The sequence below is a fragment of the Schistocerca gregaria genome, chromosome 3 (assembly GCF_023897955.1).
Source record: "Schistocerca gregaria isolate iqSchGreg1 chromosome 3, iqSchGreg1.2, whole genome shotgun sequence".
Classification (NCBI taxonomy): Eukaryota; Metazoa; Arthropoda; class Insecta; order Orthoptera; family Acrididae; genus Schistocerca; species Schistocerca gregaria.
Window position 1 is genome coordinate 734,384,018 of NC_064922.1, and position 18,410 is coordinate 734,402,427.

Below are 18,410 nucleotides of genomic sequence, written 5' to 3' on the forward strand. Positions count from 1 at the left end.
ACCTGTTCACGTAGTTCTGTAAGAGTTGTTGGTTGACGAATCGCACGAGTCATTTCTCGTCCCATCATATCCCACATATGCTCCATTGGAGACAAGTACGGAGATCGTGCTGGCCATAGACGTTGCTGCACATCCTGCAGAGCACATTGAGTTTTGCGGACACTGTGTGGGCGAGCATCATCCTGTTGAAACAACACAGTGTGGGATCCGTACCAGGTAGGGTTGACAGAGGAGATAGACAAGATCCAAAGTAGAGCGGCGCGTTTCGTCACAGGGTGATTTGGTAAGCGTGATAGCGTTACGGAGATGTTTAGCACGAACGAAAAGATGGCTGACATCGAAATAAGTGTCCAAGGAATAGAAAAGAAACTGAAATCACTCAACAGAGGAAGGTCCACTGGACCTGACGGGATACCAATTCGATTCTACACAGAGTACGCGAAAGAACTTGCCCCCCTTCTAACAGCTGTGAACCGCAAGTCTCTAGAGGAACGGAAGGTTCCAAATGATTGGAAAAGAGCACAGGTAGTTCCAGTTTTCAAGAAGGGTCGTCGAGCAGATGCGCAAAACTGTAGGATTATATCTCTGACATCAATCTGTTGTACAATTTAAGAACATGTTTTCTACTCACATATCATATCATTTCTGGAAACCCAGACTCTATTCTGTAGGAATCAACATGGATTCCGGAAACAGCTATCGTGTGAGACCGAACTCGCTTTATTTGTTCATGAGACCCAGAAAATATTAGATACAGGCTTCCAGGTAGGTGCCATTTTCCTTGACTTCCGGAAGAAGCTCGATACAGTTCCGCACTGTCGCCTGATAAACAAAGTAAGAGCCTACAGAATATCAGACCAGTTGTGTGGCTGGATTGAAGAGTTTTTAGCAAACAGAACACAGCGTGTTGTTCTCAATGGAGAGACGTCTGCCGACGTTAAAGTAACCTCTGGCGTGCCACAAGGGAGTGTTATGGGACCATTGCTTTTCACAATATATATAAATGACCTAGTAGATAGTGTCGGAAGTTCCATGCGGCTTTTCGCGGATGATTCTGTAGTATACAGAGAAGTTGCAGCATTAGAAAATTGCAGCGAATGGCAGGAAGATCTGCAGCAGATAGGCACTTGGTGCAGCAGCGGCAACCGACCCTTAACGTAGACAAATGTAATGTATTGCGAATACATAGAAAGAAGGATCCTTTATTGTATGATTATATGATAGCGGAACAACCACTGGTAGCAGTTATTTCTGTAAAATATCTGAGAGTATGTGTGCGGAACGATTTGAAGTGGAATGATCATATAAAATTAATTGTTGGTAAGGCGTGTGCCAGGTTGAGATTCATTGGGAGAGTCTTTAGAAAATGTAGTCCATCAACAAAGAAGGTGGCTTACAAAACACTCGTTCGACTTATGCTTGAGTATTGCTCATCAGTGTTGGATCCGTACCAGATTGGGTTAACAGAGGAGATAGAGAAGATCCAAAGAAGAGCGGCGCGTTTCGTTACAGGGTTATTTGGTAAGCGTGATAGCGTTACGGAGATGTTTAGCAAACTCAAGTGGTAGACTCTGCAAGACAGGCGCTCTACATCGCGGTGTAGCTTGCTGTCCATGTTTCGAGAGGATGCGTTTCTGGATGAGGTATCGAACATATTGCGTCCCCCTACTTATACCACCCGAGGAAAACACGAATGTAAAATTAGAGAGATTCTAGCGCTCACGGAGGCTTTCCAGCAGTCGTTCTTCCCGCGAACCACACGCGACTGTAACAGGAAAGGGAGGTAATGACAGTGGCACGTAAAGCGCCCTCCACCATACACCGTTGGGTGGCTTGCGGAGTATAAATGTAGATGTATATCAAGTTCCTGCTGCATGAATGGTAGAAGAGCGGGTCTAACAACATTCTGCACGTAGCGAGCGCCGGTTAGTATACCCTCCAGAAACACCAAAGGTGAACGAGAGTTGTAGCTCATCGCGCCCCAGGCAGTAAGTCCTGGGATGGGGCCACTGTGTCTTGGACGAATGTACTCTACGAGACAGAACCCACCAGGTCGACGTCGTACTCGATCACTTGTGTGCAGGCAGTATCTGCTTTCATCGCTGAAGACCACAGAGCGCCATTCCGTCTTCCAAGTGATCCTCTGACGGCACCAGTCGAGCTGTGCACGTCGATGCTGTGGCGTGAGTGGAAGACGCGCTAGAGGTGTTGGTTCGCAACAGACCATCTTGACAGTCTGGTCTCTCAAGGCCTCTTATATGTGCTGTGGCACATGTACGATCTGCCACTGCTGCCGTTACAGTGCGACGGTCCTGGCGATCGTCTGTGCTGCGTGGGCGTCATGAACCTCGTCTACGGGTGTTGATAATGTTCATACTAGCACTGGTACCAGCATCGTTGCACAGTCGTCGCAGCACGTCCAACTTTTTTGACCACCCCACCACTCGGAAGGCCACAATCTGACCCTTTCAAACTCGCCCCCAGTTGGCTGTAGCAAGAGTACGTGCGTCGCTGTGGCATGGTTACGTGCCTGCTTCACATGTTTGTACCACACTGAGTCTTTTGGCTGTGAGCATTTCCTGTTAAAGGGTAGACACAGATGGCTCTCTAGTAGCCATGCCAATGCACAATCGACGCAGCACGTCCAACTTGTGTGGCAGCTCTTCAGAAGCACCACCCCGCCACTCGGAAAGCCACAATCTTTCAAACTCGACCCCTAGTGGGCTGTAGCAAGAGTACGTGCGTCTCTGTGGCATGGTTACGTGCCTGCTTCACATGTTTGTACCACACTGAGTCTTTTGGCTGTGAGCATTTTCTGTTAAAGGGTAGACACAGATGGCTCTCTGGTAGCCATGCAAATATGCTATTTGATGGCGGACGATGCTGAAGCCATTATCAGTACATTTACTATCCCCCGGAGTCTTGTATCATCGCACCAAAATCGACGTATCTTCCAGATGTACTATTTTTTCCGGCAGTGTATAGAAAATATGCAAGCTGGTATCAGAATTCTGATCAAGAACAATAAAACTCAAAGTATTCGTAGTTACTTATGTCAAATCGATTAACAGCCTTATAGCAAGTGGCAACAAAACGACTATTCACGTTGGTGTGTAGAATATATGAGTCTGGCGACATACCATCTGACTTTCGGAAAAGCATCATCCACACAATTCCGAAGACGGCAAGAGCTGACAAGTGCGAGAATTATCGCACAATCAGCTTAACAGCTCATGCATCGAAGCTGCTTACAAGAATAATATACAGAAGAATGGAAAAAAAATGATAATGCGCTAGGTGACGATCAGTTTGGCTTTAGGAAAAGTAAAGGCACGAGAGAGGCAATTCTGACGTTACGGCTAATAATGGAAGCAAGGCTAAAGAAAAATCAAGACACGTTCATAGGATTTGTCGACCTGGAAAAAGCGTTCGACAATATAAAAAGGTGCAAGCTGTTCGAGATTCTGAAAAAACTAGGGGTAAGCTATAGGGAGAGACGGGTCATATACAATATGTACAACAACCAAGAGGGAATAATAAGAGTGGACGATCAAGAACGTTGTGCTCATATTAAGAAGGGTGTAAGACAAGGCTGTAGCCTTTCGCCCCTACTCTTCAATCTGTACATCGAGGAAGCAATGATGGAAATAAAAGAAAGGTTCAGGAGTGGAATTAAAATACAAGGTGAAAGGATATCAATGATACGATTCGCTGATGACATTGCTATCCTGAGTGAAAGTGAAGAAGAATTAAATGATCTGCTGAACGGAATGAACAGTCTAATGAGTACACAGTATGGTTTGAGAGTAAATCGGAGAAAGACGAAGGTAATGAGAAGTAGTAGAAATGAGAACAGCGAGAAACTTAACATCAGGATTGATGGTCACGAAGTCAATGAAGTTAAGCAATTCTGCTACCTAGGCAGTAAAATAACTAATGACAGACGGAGCAAGGAGGACATCAAAAGCAGACTCGCTATGGCAAAAAAACCGGAACAGAAGAGAATCGAAGCATTTGAGATGTGGTGCTATAGACGAATGTTGAAAATTAGGTGGACTGATAAGGTAAGGAATGAGGAGGTTATACGCAGAATCGGAGAGGAAAGGAATATGTGGAAAACACTGATAAAGAGAAGGGACAGGATGATAGGACATCTGCTAAGACATGAGGGAATGACTTCCATGGTACTAGAGGGAGCTGTAGAGGGCAAAAACTGTAGAGGAAGACAGAGATTGGAATACTTCAAGCAAATAATTGAGGACGTAGGTTGCAAGTGCTACTCTGAGATGAAGAGGTTAGCACATGAAAGGAATTCGTGGCGGTCCGCATCAAACCAGTCAGTAAACTGATGACCAAAAAAAAAAAAAAAAAAGCAAGGGGTCACAACGTGTTGTCCAATGGCTGTGGATGACCTCGTCTTCGGAGTTTCAGTCACAGGAATTCTGTTCATATTGTCCTTGATGTAGCATCATAGAAAAATATTTCAGGAAGGCGCAGACCCAGAGATATCCGACCACAACGACCAATCGATCGTTTAAGGGAATTATGTCAAGGTAGGGACGGATTGCCAAGCTCAAAGCAGACGATGTCCTCTGTGTTGAAAAATACATTTGCCTAATGTCCAAGCAATTAATAAACAGAAGACTTTTATAATATGCACTGTACATTGGGGATACTAGAGAAAAAGAATGGCCTGACAATAATGTCGTAGTAAGGTTCACATCAAATGTTCACCTATCAACTGGCTCCGTTGTGCTCTTGCACGTAACTAGGAATAAAAATTCATTTTCACGAAATGACAAGACTGACACAGAAGGATGCAAGCGCTCTCTCTCTCTCTCTCTCTCTCTCTCTCTATATATATATATATATATATATATATATATATATATATATATATGTGTGTGTGTGTGTGTGTGTGTGTGTGAGAGAGAGAGAGAGAGAGAGAGAGAGAGAGAGAGAGAGAGAGAGGTTTCATTTCCTCGCAGGCACACTAACTATTTCATAAATTAAATTGAAAAACTTCTCCTTTAAATGTTCTGCATCTGGACTTATTTTCACTGAGGAAGTGAGTAATTTTTGTCCCACACTACAACGAGATATTGTAAACATGATTCGTGTAACCAACACTAATATTATAAATGTGAAATAACTCTGTCTGTTACGCTTTAACGACTAAGCCACTGGATCGATTTTGATGAAATTTGGTATTGTGATAGCTTGAACGGTGAGGAAGGTGTGTAATACAAGATATTTACTGATTTGAAGAACAGAACTAGAAATACTAAATAATAATAATTACTCTTTGAAAAAGCTATTAACTCTTGTACTTTTGAACTTGAGCATATTTCTGAAAATGCTTTCATTGTACGATATTTTCTGCATAAAACGGTTCATCTTAATGACTACAAAGCTTATAAATCCTCAACTTGTTTAATCCATAATTTCATACTAATGTCAGTCACAAACGCGTCGTATTTTAGCCACTGTGCGTCACATGTCTCTTATAGCTTCGGAGTTGTTGGAAGGCTCACAACGACGGCGTCATTTTAATGCTGTATGGCTAACAGTGAGGCTGCAGCTGTACTCGGGCTCGATCACTACCTATTTTTCACGTGGCTCATCTGCAAAGGGGGTTGGTAGTCAACGGTTGCATTTGCGCCCCCAAATCTGAGTCATATTGGCTAGCCTTTGAACAGCAGTGAATTGAATACACAATTGTCTATACCGCAACTTTGCGCAAAATGAAGTACACTATACAAGTTCAGATTGAAACTTATTTATTTGAAAAAACACTTCTAACTTTGTGGTCATGCATGTAAAAGTTCACAATAAATCCGATATGGATAGTTAATAATCGGTGCAATTCGTACACATGGCTTATTGTCTCGCAGCTAGACAATTTCACGTTGGTCCTTCACAGTTTATTCGCATACACGCGTCCGTGCTTACACTCGCGGCACTTTGCCGCTCCGAACTTAACCACCACAACGGACAACGGACAAAGACCTCATTTTCCCGCTCATATCCCCAGTCCTGAGTCGGGTCACGTCACACTACATTAATCAAAATAATTCCTAAACATGGCCACAATTCGTTTACAGTTTTTATAAGATTTAAATACTTAAACCTAAACACATTCTATAATTTTACGCACATTTATCACCACAATTTTTAATTCGTTGTAATAAAAAAACACTATGCAACGGAACTACAACGCACATCAAAACACAAAACAAGCATTTTTATGTCCATTATGCGTTATACTATTTTCACTCTGCATTTAATACATAACTTTATTCTTAAGCACGGAAAATTAAAATCAGAATTAATTTATAACATGCTATCAGATTACATAATTAGGAATAACTCCATGTTTTGGCACATCTTCGCTCCTCTCCCTTCATTAATCTTTGTACGAAATATGAAATATACAAGTACTTGTCTGGCACTACAGAGATCGAAACTGAATTGTGTCCTCATAATAAAATAACGACTTACCTTGGAGTTGTTCTAAACATCTTTATAACTTAATTCTACTATGAAACCTTTTGATTTTAGTCACTAGCCCAACATATTATTTCTGCTGCTGTGCTTTAAATTTAAATTACGAACTACTTGGAAGATCTTATTATCCCCCGTTACCTTACAAGGCGTCATAGATTTACATGTAGAAAGTGGGAGCTTTTATTGAGACTGCATTTGATTACGTTATGCGAGCACAGCCGCGGATAACAGGTAGATAGATGAGGGCAGCTGGCTTTATTGCACGTTCAGTAGCTTACGTATCGTCACTCATCATAATAATGCTACTGATATGGGAGCGCGGGCGCGGGTTACAGTTAGTGTGACTATAAATAATTAGTTCTAAACGGGACTTTGCACCACAAACGTGTACACTACGACAGCTCACACCTCATCAGGGAGTGCAATGAGTTTGAACGGTCGTTATTGTCACGCAATACTTCTTTACATTTCGACTACAGAGCCATATAATTTTCAGATGAAAAGCTCGAAACTGCAAATGTCCGTGTAAGCTATAATGTAGGGCCTACAGCACATTTTTTGGAACTTGAAGTTAACGTGGAACCATAGCAACAGATCTCGTTTAACAATTTCACTGCTTCAACTGTTTCTGTAGTTCATTGCTACTAGCCAGTTCTTGGTTAATCAGTAACAGATCCTGTACCTTTGATCTACACAAAATACAAATTAATGCTCTTAAGATCGAGCTGAATCTTCCCTGGAACTGCCGTTTAGTTGATACTGGAGGCAGTGTCTTGTGAAACTGGAGGACAAACTGAACTTTCTCGTGATTTGTAATACGTTTACGGTTTCTTGGACACTGCCGCTTCTACGCGAAAGCCATGTTAAACTAGGAGTACAGAGAACTTGTTTGGTTTCCTGTAATTCTGGCGCCCCTTTCACATCTATCTTACTTATAAATGTAAAGCAAGCACCAAACAGGAAATGGATTTCAGTTCAACAATACGTCATGAGGCACTGTCCTGCTGAAGGATGTATGCTTCCTTGGACATGTAAACTGAGTCGTCCAGACATACTGAATCCATTTATGATGCAGCTTTTAATTTTCTGCGCGTAAGCAATAGCCAAGTAAAGTCGTGTCAACCGGCAGAATGAAATCGACGTTAGATGGGATTTACAGTCATAAGTTTCCATGCTATTTGTGCCTGCTGGCACTCTTGATAGTTCAGAAAAAAGTCGCATCAGTGTGATAAACCCTCTGTATATGTGCGATGCTAAACCTTTTGCGTTAATGGTGTTTCCATGTCGCACATTGCTGTGAGGTGCAGTACAAAACATTTCTGGGAAGAAAATGCAAATTCTGGCGGAAAACAGCTGGGGTGTGTACAAGTAACCACGATATTTACTTAAGAATGGCGTGCTGAGATGAGAGTACATTGAGAACCACACTCTATGGTTAGCAGTATATATTTGACATATGTTTTTAAGTCATGAAATTCGTCGTATATTGTGATCTGTAACCAAATTTTATCCGATCTAACACCTCAGCCATCTTTCGACATTACGAGCTGATTGAAAATTAATCGTCATAGACATTATAATTATTTATTAAATTTTTAAAGAATTTTTGCTCAGCAGATTGATACAAGGTGTAGACAAACTGCACCACAAATATGTACTATTACAAACCTTGGAAAAGTTCTTTCTTAGAAATGGAATCGACGGCCACCTTAGTTCTTGAACCACATCAGGGACAGTACGCCCTGTCACAGGGATGTGTGGTAACTAGGGATAGCCACGTTCCTTGTTGTGTCGATGATGTGGAAGAGTGTCTTCGGATTTGTTACTTTGGTGTTGTTTGTTTTCTACTGATTGTGTCTTTAGTTTCAGAATTTCTATAGTGATATGTACTGCACACTTGTACACCAAATGACTTGTGATTAAGATTTTCTGTATTAGGTCTCCATCAAAAGACGGAGGTAGAAAATTTCTATTCAAGAATGTAGTTTTCTGTATTAGATCTCCATCAAAAGACGGAAGTAGAAAATTTCTATTCAAGAGTGTAGTTTTCTGTATTAGGGCTCCACCAAAAAACGGGAAGTAGTAAATTTCTATTCAAGAATGTAGTTTTCTGTATTAGCGCTCCACCAAAAGACGAGAAGTAGTAAATTTCTATTCAAGAATGAAGTGTTCGTTTCTTACAAGTAGGAGCAGAAATGCGCCAAGTAATCGATTCAAGATAGTTGTATGAAACTTACGAAGTAACAGATAGTGAGATTGCTTTATCATTCGCTTAGATTTTCATTTTATGTTGCTGTTTAATGTTTCCTGTCACATATTCTGCGTCCGTCTTTTGCACTTATTTTCCAGTGTTAATTTACTTTTGTACGGCATAATTTTATGTCCCTTCCGTTCCGCAATTTTATCCCATTTTTCTTTAACTATCTTGACCATGAATAATTGTAATCTGCAATATAACTTGAACCAGCCACTTCATTTTCACACTTTTTTGTAACAATATGCATACAGTGTCCTTACGAACGTTATGTGAACCTGTAAAGTCATCGTGGGTGCAACGTTTTGTCAGACATTTGACATTATTTACTAAGTGCAAACACAGCGTTGCACTGCAAATGGCGGTTTTAAAACGGGAACGCTACCCTAGCGTCAGTGAGCTGTGCAGTTAGTTTTAGGAAGGCTAAGCGTGTGCCACACCTTGACCCTCACAACGGACATGAAGTGCTTGTCGAACACTTGCGCCATTCTTTGATGAGTTTCCCTTCTCCGCACTCCTTACGCTGTCAGGAAACGCACTACACCCCTTTACTCTTCTTTTGAACCCTCCATTCCTCTGTTTTCAGCACGACTCGTTGCAGTGGACGATCGACGGGTATACGTGCTCGCTCTGTCGCGTGGCTGTGCAGTCGCGTCCCTCTAGTGGCGAGTTTGGGGCTTTGCTTCCTTATAGGGACCACACCTTCTTTCGTGGGCAATGTAACTGCAACCCTTCAGCGGTTTTCATTTTACAGGCTCCTGCTCGTTGCTTTTTGAAGGTTCAAGAGAATAAATGCACTCGAAAGTTTAATACATCGATTTGTTTGTGTTAATAAACCTGGCATTTACTTTACTAACATTTTAGTAACAAAAGATGAGAATGTACGAAATATGGAACATCTTCGAAAAGATTAAATATAATTCCAACAATTAAGTAACAAATAACGATCGCGACTAAATAGGATAAAGTATAGATTTAAAATACTGAATATTTCTAAAAAGATCTTTTAAGGCTTGCGTTTTTATTAAAAAGACTTGTAGTATCAAAACTTCAGTTTCATATCTCGTATTTGCCGTGTCCTCAAATACTTAAATAAATTATTAATCAAAAACAAGCTAGTAAACCAAAACTCATGATTTTTTAATATTTTTGAAGCTTAAAATAGTATCTATAAAACTACATATTTGTAAAATATTACACTACTGGCCATTAAAATTGCTACACCAAGAAGAAATGCAGATGATAAATGGGTATTCATTGGACAAATATATTATACTAGAACTGACATGTGATTACATTTTCACTCAATTTGGGTGCATAGATCCTGAGAAATCAGTTCCCAGAACAACCACCTCGGGCCGTAATAACGGCCTTGATACCCTTGGGCATTGAGTCAAACAGAGCTTGGATGGCGTGTACAGGTACAGCAGCCCATGCAGCTTCAACACGATACCACAGTTCATCAAGAGGAGTGACTGGCTTATTGTAACAGCTAGTTGCTCGGCCACCACTGACCAGACGTTTTCAGTTGATGAGAGATGTGGAGAATGTGCTGGCCAGGGCAGCAGTCGAACATTTTCTGTATCCAGAAAGGCCCGTACAGGACCTGCAACATGCGGTCGTGCATTATCCTGCTGAAATGTAGGGTTTCGCAGGGATCGAATTAAGGGTAGAGCCACGGGTCGTAACACATCTCAAATGTAACGTCCACTTTTCACAGTGCCGTCAGTGCGAACAAGAGGTGACCGAGACGTGTAATCAGTGGCACCCCATACCATCACGCCGGGTGATACGCCAGTATGGCAATGACGAATACACGCTTCCAATGTGCGTTCACCGCGATATCACCAAACACGAATGCGACCATCATGACGCTGTAAACAGAACATGAATTCATCCGAAAAAATGACGTTTTGCCAGTCGTGCACCCAGGTTCGTCGTTGAGTACACCATCGAAGACGCTCCTGTCTGTGATGCAGCGTGAAGGGTAACTGCAGCCATGGTCTCCGAGCTGATAGTCCATGCTGCTGCAAACGTCGTCGAACTGTTCGTGCAGATGATTGTTGTCTTGCAAACGTCCCGATCTGTTGACTCAGGGATCGAGACGTGGCTACACGATCCGTTACAGCCATGCGGATAAGGTACCTGTCATCTCGACTGCTAGTGATACGAGGCCGTTGGGATCCAGCGCGGCGTTCCGTATTACCCTCCTGAACCCACCGATCCCATATTCTGCAAACAGTCGTTGGATCTCGACCAACGCGAGCAGCAATGTCGCGATACGATAAACCGAAGTCGCGATAGGCTACAATCCGACCTTTATCAAAGTCGGAAACGTGATGTTACGCATTTCCTCTCCTTTCACGAAGCATCACAATAACGTTTCACCAGGCAACGCCGTTCAACTGCTGTTTGTGCATGAGAAATCGGTTGGAAACTTTCCTCACGTCAGCACGTTGTAGGTGTCGCCACCGGCACCAGCCTTGTGTGAATGCTCTGAAAAGCTAATCATTTGCATGTCACAGCATCTCCTTCCTGTCGGTTAAATTTCACGTCTATAGCACGTCATATTCTGGTGTAGCAATATTAATAGCCAGTAGTGTATGTTTTCACACAACATTCTGAAGGGAGTGATTGTGTAGTGTAGCTCTAGACACGTACAGCTCTCAGCTGTCATGCAGCAGAGGCAAATCGATCCCAGGCTGCGACATTGGTCACGCTTGTTTTCCCTAACAGCCATAGTCCCAACGTTTTAACGATTCTGTGGCGATTTTATCTACAAAAATTTGATAGTTAAACCATCACCAAGGTATGAAGGAAGGATATTACAGGAATTATGCTGTAAATGTAGGTAATAGCTTGTATTACGGAATAGGTAAGTGAATATTTTTTAGTTACTCCAGTCGAATAGTGTGTGAGTTACGACGTCTTTCTGCAGAACCCTTCTGAAGACGAAGATCCCAACTGCAGAACAACGCAGTGGTCCGAGTGGAGCCAGTGCAGCGCCACGTGCGGCAACGGCACCAGGACGCGCACCAGGCTGCTCACCTCCCGGGACGAGGACACGCGCCTCATGGTGGCCGTCCTCTCCGACAGCCCCGTGGACACCACGCGTGACTGCTCGCACGTGCGCCTTGAGCAGGAAGTCGAGTGCCAGGGCGACATTCCGAGCTGCGTGATATCAGCCAAGGAAGCAAAAGGTAACTCAAAAAGCTGAGTTTTCTAAGTAACTTTGCTCTGGCTATTAGCTTTAGTGGAGTGCCTCTTAGACGCCTGCACTCATGACCACTAAATGTGTTTCAGATGCCGCGTGGTTATAATTAAAGTGCAGGTGCTCATGGAGATCCCGTGTTGGCTGTAACTATCGTATAGCAACGAAACTTGGTAGATATGCTAATGGCTTTACGCTGGAAAACGTTAGTTCCATTTGTGCCCACCAGGTGCAAAACTGGCGCTGTACACCATCTAATACTATGACACAGACGCTACCGTTTGACAAGGCATAAGATGAGTGAACAGAATGACTATCGAGAAGAGAGGCCGTGCGCTGTTATTGACACTGTTTTATGTGAACAGCATCTATCAGAGTGCATTTTACTCTACTGGGTGCAGTGAATGTGCCGAATTTGGGGTACTCTTGTGCGCCGAGAGCCACTGCTCAAATGGCTCTGAGCACTATGGGACTTAACATCTACGGTCATCAGCCCCCTAGAACTTAGAACTACTTAAACCTAACTAACCTAAGGACATCACACAACACCCAGCCATCACGAGGCAGAGAAAATCCCTGACCCTGCCGGGAATCGAACCTGGGAACCCGGGCGTGAGAAGCGAGAACGCTACCGCACGACCACGAGATGCGAGAGCCACTGCACTCACCGTATGTGACTATCTGGTGTAGATTCACAAGCACCTTTTTTCTCTGTCGGTTATTCCTTCAAAACGATACACCCAGAGGGTCTGTTAGGTGTACCTAGACGTCTACACGTTATCAGGACCTCCTGGTACGGCGATATGGCTGCTTTGGAGGCTGTGTCGAAGCCACAGTTTTCATGCAAGAAGAGGCAATGCCTTATGTCGCTCACCCAGTGGGAAGATCTGCCACGAACGTGTTATCTCCTAGGTTTTCCAGTTGCATGGCCTGCAAGGTTGCCTCATCGACATTCATGTGACTTTTGGCTCTGGGGATATCTAAAAGGACGCTTTTACACGTTTACCAGGGACACGTTCGGTCTCTACCTGATCTGCAGCCCACTATAGAGGATCACGTTGCTCAGAGTCCACCTGAACTGCTGCGAGCAACTCATGACCACGTCGTTTTACGAATGCAGCATCTCGTCGACATCTTCGGTGCCCATACTGAAGAAAATTGTGTAAGCGGCGTCTAATAATAAAATCAACATTATGCTTTTCTCACTTGGTTGACCTTTTCTGCCCACGTCCAGTTTCTAATCCATTACATATGGAAAAATTTCTGAAGGTCTTTCTTGTATTCAAAGCACCAGAGTACCTCATGGTGACCAAAACTGAACTAATTTTTTTCCTACCGTAATCGGTTCCACATTAACGTATTAGAATATTTACCAAGTTTCGCTGCCAAACGATAATTACAGCCCACAATGGACCTCTGTGAATAGTTACACTTCAGTTATCACCATCCGATATTTAAGAATTAAAGTTAGCTGTTTATTAAAGTTTGGTATTCTTAACATATGCTGTGTAGAGACACATTATAGTGCCCGCTTCTTTGGCCTTACAGCAACAACGCGTTATGCATAGAGTATTAACCGGTAGCTTGGAATTCAGGGGGAGCTGGGTTTTTGGGCTTGTGGTTGCGCAGACGTGGGTTTCAATTTAACAATTATTTTATCTGCGACCAAAAATTTCAGTTAATGCACTCTGCTGGCATTTCTACCTGTCACCAAGATTGAAGCTGTAATCGTTCACTTACCAGCCGATAGTGTGTACGTACAGGAATTGTATTAACATCCGACCAATCGACCAAGTCTCCCGAGTGCTTTCCTTTTCCCGTCAGGCAGTCTAAATTTTGTCACTCGCAATAGTTTCTTTCCCCGCGTGCAATTCGTATCCATCTCGGGTGGAGTCGACAGTATTCGTAATGCAGTGTGGTGCAAAAAGAAGTACGAATTTCAAACTACGATGATTAGATTTATTTTAATCACATATAAAATGTGTTTAAAACAATGTGACCTGTAAGTTACCCAACGTAGACCACCCGGCTAGCCGCGCGGTCTAACGCGCTGCTTCCCGAGTGTGATGGCGTACCGGTCCCCGGCACGAATCCGTCCGGCAGACTAGTGTCGAGATCCTGTGTGCTGGCCAGCCTGTGGATGGTTTTTAAGCCGGTTTTCCATCTGCCTCGGCGAATGCGAGTTGGTGGGTCCCTCTATTCCGCTTCAGTTACACTATGTCAGCGATTGCTATGCAAACAATGTCTCCACAGACGCGTAAACCTCTGGGGGCCAAACGGCACAATAACCCTGGGTTCGGTGTGGGGCGACAGTGAGGTGCGTGGACTGCTGTGGCCTGTTGTGGGGTTGTGAACCACTGAGAGCTATGGCGGGACGAAGTCTCTCTGTCGTTTCTAGATCCCCAGTTCAACAAACAATACACACACCCAACGTAAGAACTGTAATTATTTTTTAGAGGTAACTTCGAAAAGATGGTGTCCTCTGTGCACACACATTAAAAGTCTTTCTTCAAAATTTTGTGGAGCTTTCGCCAGAGTACCCTGTGAACCTGTGAACCGTCGCGTTGGAACCATATTTCTGCCATGGCGATCTCCAAAACCACAAGTTGTGGCCGCAAAGAATTGCATTGCATTGAAACATAACGTTCGAAATTTACTGCTACTCTAACGAGGCCTTCAAAATAAAAAATAAAAGGTCCAACGATCCCCATTTTGGAAACTCCACGCGACAAGGTCACTTTAGGATTGTACAATGGTTTATAATGCAACTTTGTGTTACCTGCTGCCCAAAATCAACAATTTTGTTTATTTACAAAACCATCCAGGTGAGTGTTATCGCTCATCATTGATAAAACTTTAACAGTAGCAAGCACATCACGCATTCTCTCACAAAAGAGTCTCCTTTGGTCAAAATCACTTTCGTGAAGATACTGTGCGATGATAACTTAGGACAGGCGCCCTTAAGCTAGGTATACACGTGAATTTTTTTCACTCTCAAAGAACTTTTGGGGATAATACATGTCGTATAAACAGCTCGAGACTCAGCTCGCCGACAGCGTGGGATAGGATCTAAGAGAGATTAGACCTCTTGTGTAGGTTGTAGCTCCCATCTCTCGAGAGCTGCTTGCCGTAGCCCTCAGACAAGAAAAGCTCTACCGGCGTTGTAGGGAGAGCTAAGAGTACTCTGAGAGTGCCGAGCGGCCATATTGCGTCCCAGATTTGTGCCATATTTCACAGTCTGTACACTACATATATTGGTAATATATTTTGGGATATTCATGCACACATTAAATAAAAGTACCCACGAAACAGCTTCTTTCGGGTCATAATAAACGTGTACTGCCAGTACTGTGACAGTTGACATTACTGTCGCGACGGGTAAGCGCTGTGAGTGAATATCAACGATCATCGGCAAAAAGAGTAATGAAGAAAGCTGCCAGGAAGTAGGCTCAGGACGAAGTTGTGCATTAAAATAGTTTGTACAAAATGTGGACAGTGTTATGAAATGCGCAGCCACTGGACTAAAGAAACTGAGATAATTGACAAAGTTTGTTGGCTCCAATGGCTACAGTTTTAAACACCTGCACAGAATAAATTTATCAGAATATCCACAATTCAACGACTCCAACAAAAAAGCTGTATAACATACATTCCTGGAAATGGAAAAAAGAACACATTGACACCGGTGTGTCAGACCCACCATACTTGCTCCGGACACTGCGAGATGGCTGTACAAGCAATGATCACACGCACGGCACAGCGGACACACCAGGAACCGCGGTGTTGGCCGTCGAATGGCGCTAGGTGCGCAGCATTTGTGCACCGCCGCCGTCAGTGTCAGCCACTTTGCCGTGGCATACGGAGCTCCATCGCAGTCTTTAACACTGGTAGCATGCCGTGACAGCGTGGACGTGAACCGTATCTGCACTTGACGGACTTTGAGCGAGGGGGTATAGTGGGCATGCGGGAGGCCGGGTGGACGTACCGCCGAATTGCTCAACACGTGGGGCGTGAGGTCTCCACAGTACATCGATGTTGTCGCCAGTGGTCGGCGGAAGGTGCACGTGCCCGTCGACCTGGGACCGGACCGCACGGATGCACGCCAAGACCGTAGGATCCTACGCAGTGCCGTAGGGGACCGCACCGCCACTTCCCAGCAAATTACGGACACTGTTGCTCCTGGGGTATCGGCGAGGACCATTCGCAACCGTCTCCATGAAGCTGGGCTACGGTCCCGCACACCGTTAGGCCGTCTTCCGCTCACGCCCCAACATCGTGCAGCCCACCTCCAGTGGTGTCGCGACAGGCGTCAATGGAGGGACGAATGGAGACGTGTCGTCTTCAGCGATGAGAGTCGCTTCTGCCTTGGTGCCAATGATGGTCGTATGCGTGTTTGGCGCCGTGCAGGTGAGCGCCACAATCAGGACTGCATACGACCGAGGCACACAGGGCCAACACCCGGCATCGTGGTGTGGGGAGCGATCTCCTACACTGGCCGTACACCTCTGGTGATCGTCGAGGGGACACTGAATAGTGCAAGGTACATCCAAACCATCATCGAACTCATCGTTCTACCATTCCTAGACCGGCAAGGGAACTTGCTGTTCCAACAGGACAATGCACGTCTGCATGTGTCCCGTGCCACCCAACGTGCTCTAGAAGGTGTAAGTCAACTACCCTGGCCAGCAAGATCTCCGGATCTGTCCCCCATTGAGCATGTTTGGGACTGGATGAAGCGTCGTCTCACGCGGTCTGCACGTCCAGCACGAACGCTGGTCCAACTGAGGCGCCAGGTGGAAATGGCATGGCAAGCCGTTCCACAGGACTACATCCAGCATCTCTACGATCGTCTCCATGGGAGAATAGCAGCCTGCATTGCTGCGAAAGGTGGATATACACTGTACTAGTGCCGACATTGTGCATGCTCTGTTGCCTGTGTCTATGTGCCTGTGGTTCTGTCAGTGTGATCATGTGATGTATCTGACCCCAGGAATGTGTCAATAAAGTTTCCCCTTCCTGGGACAATGAATTCACGGTGTTCTTATTTCAATTTCCAGGAGTGTAGATTAACATGGAGATACAAATAAAGTTAGACCCAGAAGAAGGCCGCTGCAATCGTGGCCGAAACGTTGGGTTTTCTCCAGCAGCAGTAGTCTTTACATTATGACGTGGTACTATACCCAGAAAACTTTTATGTCAACTGACTCTGGCCGCGGAAGTCTACGCAATTATAAATAAACTTATGTTTGAAAGTGATCCTTTTGGAACTCAGCAAACTGCCATTTAACTCCTAGTAACACAGCTGTATTTATAATTTCATGTGGCGTTGTTAGCCCGCCCAGTTAACCGTGCGGTCTAACGTACGCCCGGAAGATTAGTGTCGAGGCCCGGTGTGCCGGCCAGCCTGTGGATGATTTTTTAGGCGGTTTTCCATCTGCCTCGGTGAATGCGGGCTGGTTCCCCTTATTTCGCCTCAGTTACACTATGCCGGCAATTGCTGCGCAGACACTTTCTCCACGTATGCGTACACTATAATTACTCTACCATGCAAACATTGGGGTTACACTCGTCTGGCGTGAGATCTCCAAGAATAGATGCATACTTGAATTGTGTATTGTGTCTTCTAGAATGACGAGATCACCCAGGGAATGTCACGAAAACATTCCCCAGACCATAACTTTGTTTCCTCTGGCCTGGACCCTTCTGACGATTGTTCCAGGGTGTTTGCTTTCAAACGTTTCACACCATGCAATCCAATAGCCATCTGTCTGATGAAGCATAAAACATTATTCGTGTGAAAACGCCGCCTCTCGCCACTCAGTATTGGTGTGCAGATTCCAGCCCTGGCTGTCGATCACCAGCAGTCATCATCGGTTCATGAATCAGGTGCCTGGTTTGGAGACTCATATCCAGCAACGTTCGCTGAACGGTTGTTGACGAGAAACTATTGGTATCCCTTTGGTTCATCTAGGCACTCAGTTGCTCAACAGTTTCGCGTCTGAGAATTTTTAGCATATTGCAACCCCGCCAGCAACTGTGATAGACTAATACATTGAAAAATCCGCCTCAGTTTGCGAAAATTTTCTGGTCCTTACCCGGGTTTCGGCTAGAATAATCTGTCCTTCTTCAGAAGTATAAAATTACTATAACATGCCAGAGTAAGGCACAGTCACCATTAAAAATTGAAACCTATAGTACCGTGGTACCATGTCGAATTAAAACTACTTAACTGAAGTCCAGCCCCAGTATCACTTCACCACGTGGTCGGTTGGCAGCGGCAACTACGTTTGAGTGCCAACGTAGTATATGTATATATTCGTGCCATAACACATAGGGGCTCGATCCAAACTATTCAAACTTAAATATGCACTGCCCAGTACCATTGTAACGGTGTCGACTTTATAGTAAAAATAGCAAAGAAACGCATGTGCAATGGCG

General features: G+C 44.3%; 1 protein-coding gene across 4 annotated transcripts in view; it reads left to right on the forward strand.

Moving 5' to 3' along the window:
• Nucleotides 1-18,410, forward strand: part of LOC126353778 (spondin-1-like) — a 577,109-nt gene that overhangs the window by 381,667 nt on the left and 177,032 nt on the right. For all 4 annotated transcript variants that reach the window (XM_050002859.1, XM_050002861.1, XM_050002863.1 and 1 more), the window contains exon 11: nt 11,700-11,961. In XM_050002859.1, coding sequence (XP_049858816.1) covers nt 11,700-11,961 — 262 coding nt within the window. The remainder of the gene's footprint in view (nt 1-11,699; nt 11,962-18,410) is intronic.